Genomic DNA, 6,578 nt, shown 5'->3' with positions numbered 1-6,578 from the left:
CTTTAGTAGTTCTTGATATTATTATTGGAAGAGCCTCAAATTTAAATGTGCTGAAAGTAGATTAATTGGCAATTTAAAAAAAATAAAATCTTTTTAAAAAATTGATATATCAAGCTTTTTTTTTTTCACAAATGAAGAGTTCATTTGCAAAAACAGATAACTCCATTTTTGAAGATTTTCAGAAAACGTTTTTTTTTTTGCTGTTTGCTTGAGATAATATCAATCAAACTGAAGTTGAGGTGATTTGACTCAGTAGAAATGACAAAAATAGAGAGAACTTTAGTTTGATTGATATTGTCTCAGGTAGATGATAGAAAAGTGGGTTTTCTGAAGGATTGTGAAGATAGAGTTATCTGTTTTTGTAAATGAACTCTTCAAATATCTTTAGAAATATCCACATCTTGCACTATAAAAAGATGTAATGATCCATTTTGTTGGCATCTTTTATATTCTTGGTCTGCTACATGGTAAATGAGGCCTTCGTACATCAGTGTACTTTGAATACGGGTCGAATGAATGAATGAATCATAACAAGACCTGTGGCCAAACGGAAGAATAATTGTGTCTGTAATAAATAGTAATGATGAACAAATAAATAAATCAAAGTGCCATTTTTCATCCAGGTTCTGTCACAGCGGCCTGCTTCAGTGTGACCTACGCTAAAGGGAGGATGTGTTCACATAAGCTGACCTCAGTGGATGAGTCCTGCTCCGTCACGTATCCCAGAGGTGAAGTTTCCACCACGCCGCACGAGCATTTACCCAGAAAATGTCTGTCTTTTGACAATGTCTCTGGGGAGTTACAGTTACTGTCGCGAAAGTGACGACAAATTTGCAGATGTGACAAAAAATCACACGAATGGCTCAGTATTGTTTTTAGTGCTACAGTAAGTGCTTGTTAAATCTATTCTTCAAAAAAAAAAATAACGTTATAAACGAAATAACGTTTTTTTTCAGTAGAAGTCCATGTTGAACGGGTTCCTGCAGAAGGCTACCTCATACTGACCTGTGCTACCAGCTGTACCCAGACGGACCCTCTTATTGCCTACAGATGGTACCACAACGGACGCTTGTACAGTCACACAGAGCATCAACAGTTGGAAATTTCCCGTGACTCTTCTAGACGAGCCTCTTGTGCTGTGAGAGACAATGAGGATCTGCTCTCGTATGAAGTCTGTAAGTACAAACCAACTTTTAGTCTGTGGTAACGTGAAATTTATTTTAGTTTGTCAGCTTGAAGGACCACAAGTATTCAGGCATTTTTTCGTGTGTGTTCAAGACGCATTACCTGTTGTAAATAATGTATTTGCATCTCTGATAAAGTCACGTAGCTACATTGGGACTAAAAAGTAGGAATATTTTTAATAAGCATTTGATTTCAGTTGCTGCCCGCATCAAATTCAAAACTCTGACACTTGCCCATGAAACCACAACGAGAACAGCTCCCTCCTACCTGATCCTTCAGGTCTACACTCCATCCCGCTCACTATGCTCAACCAACAAAAGCTTCCTGATACAACCACCACAAGGGGCCCAAGGTCGATAGCTGGACTCTTCTCCTCTGTGGTTCCCCGGTGGTGGAACGAGTTACCAAACTGTTCAATCTGCTGAGTCCCTCTCAGTCTTTAAGAAAAGACTAAAGACCAGCTCTTCGCTGAACACCTTTGCACTTGACGGACTGGAAACAAAAAACAAAACAAACTAAATCCTATTACCTCCCTACAGCCTGTTATTGTCATGAACTCACTTGACAGACAGGTGGACACAAATACTGGACACAGAATGGTTCAGGCAAAAGGCAGGTTTAATGACAGGCAGGGTTGGGTACACAGGTAGACAGTCACTCAATCAAAGGTATCCAAAAACAGCAGGCAAAGGCAAAATCCAAAAACAGAATTGAGGTCGTGATCCACAGGCAAAAGTATCCAAAAACGTCAGGCAAGAGGCAAGGTCCAAAAAACAGAAACGAGGTCGTGAACAAACAGGCTGTGACTTGACTATGATCACGCTGGTACGAGGACTGTGAAGTGTGACGAGACAGTGAGACACACAGGGTAATATACACGAGGTAATGAGGGTAGATGGGAAACAGGTGCGAGGAGGTAATCAGGGAACAGGTGAGACAAGACAGGTGCAGGAAGTAAAACTGGAAAACAAAAACACCCGGTGACGTGATTTCAAAATAAAACAGGAAAGACGAGACATACAATATAGACGGAGACTTGACGGACATGACAGTTATCAGCATCAACGCCCTATCACGCTTGAACTTGTTCTATGACGCTTATCCAGGTTGTTTTCTCCTGACTAGATCCTTGCTTGTGTTGTATCTGCTCTCAGATGTACGTCGCTTTGGATAAAAGCATCTGCTAAGTAGAATTGTATAACAAGTGTATTCAATCCTTAACACCAATCAGCTACTTTTGAATTTTTCAGACATTGGGGAGAAGAACAGATGGAGGGTGAATTACGTGAGCAGGAGAATCTGCACACTGGAAGGCTCTTCGGTGAACATATCAAGTGAATACCTGCATCCTGACAACCAGCCACCAAAGTTCAAACGGTGGTATAAAATCAAGCGAGGCGGCACAAAGGAAGCTGACATCCTGACTGAGGCTGCAGGTCGCGTGGAGTATCATGACGACACGAAGAACCGCCACATCCTGACTATTAAAAAGCTGAGGAGGGATGACTCAGCAGAATACGCATTCCGACTCCAGAACGAAAACGTAGAATGGAAGCACTCTGATCTACCTGGAGTGACTCTGGTTACCACAGGTAATGGTTTGCTGGTGGTGGGGCTCGATCTTGACCCGTCAGCACTGTCCCTGCTGCCATTAACAACATTTGTTCTACGTTGCTAATTAGAAGGACGCAGGTCAGATCTGTTCGGCCAAGTGTAGCCGATCTGTGAATTTTGAAAACCAGACTGTTGAAACAAACTCGACTTACCAGTGCAACAAAATCATCGCTCACATTCAGTCACAGTGAGCTCATTCACACCTGCATGCGCCCACTTCCGTCATTTGTCCTTCTCAGTGACTGCATTTAAAGATGGAGGTGACCCGTGTAGTTTCCTGTAGAGCCGATTTGAAGCTCTGTGTGGCAGCTCAGACTGTCACCATCTTGGCAGTGCCTGACTCTGCAAAAGTCCAAGTTAATTAAAAAAAATGAGCACAGAGGTGAAGTGGCGTGAGGTTGAAGCAGCCAGTGGACTGTCCTATGATGGCACTTGATGGCCATAATTATGCATAATCCGTTATACATTCTCAACAAGTGAGTTATGAAAAAAAATCCCCCCCATAATCGTCATGAAAGAAATTAGCTACAGAGACTAAAACTGATTTTTGTAGCAGTTTATAAACACGTTTATTTCTGCTGTAAATGTGGATTTTTTCACAAATGGGGGTCAATGGAGATTCACTCTTATTTGGAGGGAGCCTCAAGTGGACATTTGAGGAACTGCAGTGTTTGGCTCTTGTGCATGACTCTGACTCACTCAATGTAGGGTGCTGGTAGGAGCTTGGCATTGGCCACTCACATCAGGGGATTTTGTTTTTCCCTTCCAGTGTCGACATGTTACTGTTTTCTTTGGTTTTAAGTTTTGCCGAGGATTCAGATGTGCAGTAAGACGGCTCTGCTAGTGTTTTATTCACAGTGCTTGTCTCCCTGCATGAAAATGTTCCACTGGGACACCGAAGCCATTCTCTTTGCTTTGCTCCACTTTAGAGGACTGTGATCGGTTTAAAGAAATACAAACAAGACGGATCCTTTTTCCCACCTGTAGCAGAATGAGGAGATGCCACAGAATGGGCTGGCAAAGCGAGGCTACTTCTGCAATAACTTTAGCTTTCAGCCACGGAGGTTCCTGTTGATCATTCCGTATGCCAGTAGTCCACATACACTGGCCAGATTGTCATAAACATAAGTTACTGCATCCAGCGTTTTGCATTTATTACCGATTTTGCCTGTTGTTTGGCATTGACCTCTGCCTTGACCTTTGGTGCTGTTTGCCTGCCTGTGGGGTACTGTAACGACTAATGTGGAATTGATTGAACTAATTCTTGGCTTGGCTTATTGCTTTTTTTATTTTCTATGTGTTGTTTTGTTTTGTTCGGTCATATGCTGTTCTGTTTTTTTTTTTCGTGCCATGTCATGTCGTGTTCGGGTTGGAATGCTGTGGTTTTGTTATGTTTTTTTTTTTTTTGTTTTGTTTTTTTTTTGTTTTTTCTTGTCGGCTGTCGGGTTTTTCGGTTTTTTGATTGTTGGGTTTTGGATTGTTGAGTGTCGATTTTTTGTTTGTTGCTAGATGTATATTTTTTCACATCAGGTATTTTCTCTTCCAACCATCTTTCAGGCCTGACAGTCACAAGTCACTTTACTCAATGCGTGCATTAAAGCTTAAGCGATGTGCATGTTTTTAACATTTGGTGTCCACTCTCTCTGTCCTCCAGGCCTGACGGTGACCATGATTCCTTCTGCAGAGGTGACAGAAGGTCAGAGGGTCACGCTGACCTGCAGCACCAGCTGTCCTCTGACTGACAACACAAACTACATGTGGTACTTTAACGGTCGACCTCTGGGCCAAAACAAACACCTGCTTCTGGACCCAGTCAGCGTTCAGCATGCAGGAAACTACTCCTGTGCTGTCAACACCCACGAAAACATGACATCAGCTGAAGAGGCTCTCATTGTTCGAGGTGAGCGCGGCTCTTAAATTTAACTGGAACATTTGTAGGCGTTAGAAACCCTCGCATTTGGACCTCTGACCTTTTAATAGGACATAGACAGAGTTCAGTGTCTCCTGTTGGAATCTTTTAAAGTTTGTCCAACCAGTAACACAAACCTTGCTTCTGTTTCTCTCCAGCTCTGGTGAAGACAATGGCAATTATTAACGCAGTAAGACTGGCTGTTGGATTCCTGATCCTGATCTCTCTGATTCCCTTGCACCGGTGGAAGAGGTAGAACAACACCTCATTCTCTATAATCAGCAACTTGATTGTCCCTGATTTAAACAATAGTAATTAGAATTGTCTGACCAAACTAAATCCAGGAAGAAGAAAACCTCCACTACTGAGTGCAATCACGAAGGTGGACGGTGAGTGCTGAATCTAAAAACAGGAAACTTCTGTTTGTGTTTTCCTCTGTGATTGTGTTTTCTTTGCTCTGCAGACACACTTGTAGAAGAAGAGGAGCTCAGCCCCGGTCATGATTCCTGTGATTGAAGAGCAGAGCAGGCGAGCGGAGCAGGATGAATGTCTGTTGGGCTCTTTTTTTTGGCATCAAGTACTCGATCCCTCTTTACCTGCAACGTGACGCAAACGATGAAACAAAATAGAAAAGATCACAAAACTCATCCATCTTCCTTCCACCAAAGTCTGCAAATCTAAACAGTGATTAAGGTCACAGAAACAGATTTTCTTCTAAGGTGCAGATTTTTAAATAATGCACACCCACAGAGATTGGGAAGCAATGATATCATACCTCAGTGTGAAGCAACAACAATGGTGGATACTGTATATATACTGGTTTCTTTGTGTTTGGTTAGCACTGGCAATTACAAGTTACCAAATTAACTTGGCAATGCTGCACCGCTTTCCCAGTAAACAAAAGTCTATTTTCTACCATTGTTTTTTAGTTTAACCACTAAGAGAATAAGCTCACTGTTCAGGGTAAGAAAGGTTCCTGTGGGTTTTTTTTTTTACCATCGGTGTATCACCACCTACTGGCCCGTCTTGTGGGTGTAGAGATATTTTGTAAAACAAACACTGTGAGGACAGAGTTTTAAACAGATGGAAAAATTAGAAAAATATTCACAGTAGTGTGACGAGGTCTAATGTAAGCAGTGCTATACTTGTCTGACTTACTTTGAGGTTTTGCTTTTTGAGTTTTTTACAAAGATTCTGAACTTCAATATCAAATTTATATTCAGCACGTTTAAGTGAAATGAAAGTCAGGGAGGCGGGAACATTTCCTCTCGCTTAATGAAGTACAAGCATGTCTTAATAACTGGCACGATGAACATATCTGTATACAGAAGCCATGAGGTCACGTTATATTAATGACCAGCGTGATTTACTGTCTGTATTCTTGTACTCGTCATGTTTGTTTCTTGGGATTATTATGCGAGGTAAATGCTGTTGTTTTTTTGTTGTTGTTGTTGTATTGGGCTTTTTTTTTGTTTGTTTGTTTGTTTTTTAAATATCTGTTACGTTGGATGAGGAGCCGGTGGACTCCTGGCTTCTGCTGTGCCTTCTCGTCTCAAAGACAACTTGTACTAGTGCTTTGAAGATTTCCCTTTGTTTCAGTCCGGGCTGCAAGGTGGTTAGCACTGTCGCCGGTTCGCATCCCGGTGAGGACACCCGGAATCTTTCTGTGTGGAGTTTGCATGTTCTCCCCATGCAGCGTGGGTTCTCTCCGGGTTCTCCGGCTTCCTCCCACACAGTCCAAAAACATGTTGAGGTTAATTGGTGATTCTAAATTTGAAACGCATCTCCAAATGAATAATAAAATGTTTCATGTCTGCTGTTATGTCCTTCAATGTGATCGAACTGTTTAAGTCAATCATATCTGGACATA

At 41.9% G+C, this 6,578-nt stretch overlaps 1 protein-coding gene across 1 annotated transcript in view; it reads left to right on the top strand.

The window, feature by feature from the left end:
• Nucleotides 1-5,224, top strand: part of LOC103367035 (B-cell receptor CD22-like) — a 15,469-nt gene extending 10,245 nt beyond the window's left edge. The window contains exons 3-7 of the mRNA XM_008294931.1: nucleotides 624-728; nucleotides 960-1,175; nucleotides 2,436-2,777; nucleotides 4,454-4,699; nucleotides 5,172-5,224. Of these exons, the coding sequence (XP_008293153.1) occupies nucleotides 624-728; nucleotides 960-1,175; nucleotides 2,436-2,777; nucleotides 4,454-4,699; nucleotides 5,172-5,224 (962 nt within the window). The remainder of the gene's footprint in view (nucleotides 1-623; nucleotides 729-959; nucleotides 1,176-2,435; nucleotides 2,778-4,453; nucleotides 4,700-5,171) is intronic.
• Nucleotides 5,225-6,578: the final 1,354 nt, after the last annotated feature.

Source organism: Stegastes partitus, unplaced genomic scaffold (genome assembly GCF_000690725.1).
Source record: "Stegastes partitus isolate 25-593 unplaced genomic scaffold, Stegastes_partitus-1.0.2 Scaffold1007, whole genome shotgun sequence".
Classification (NCBI taxonomy): Eukaryota; Metazoa; Chordata; class Actinopteri; family Pomacentridae; genus Stegastes; species Stegastes partitus.
This window is presented reverse-complemented; position numbering and strand designations above follow the sequence as displayed.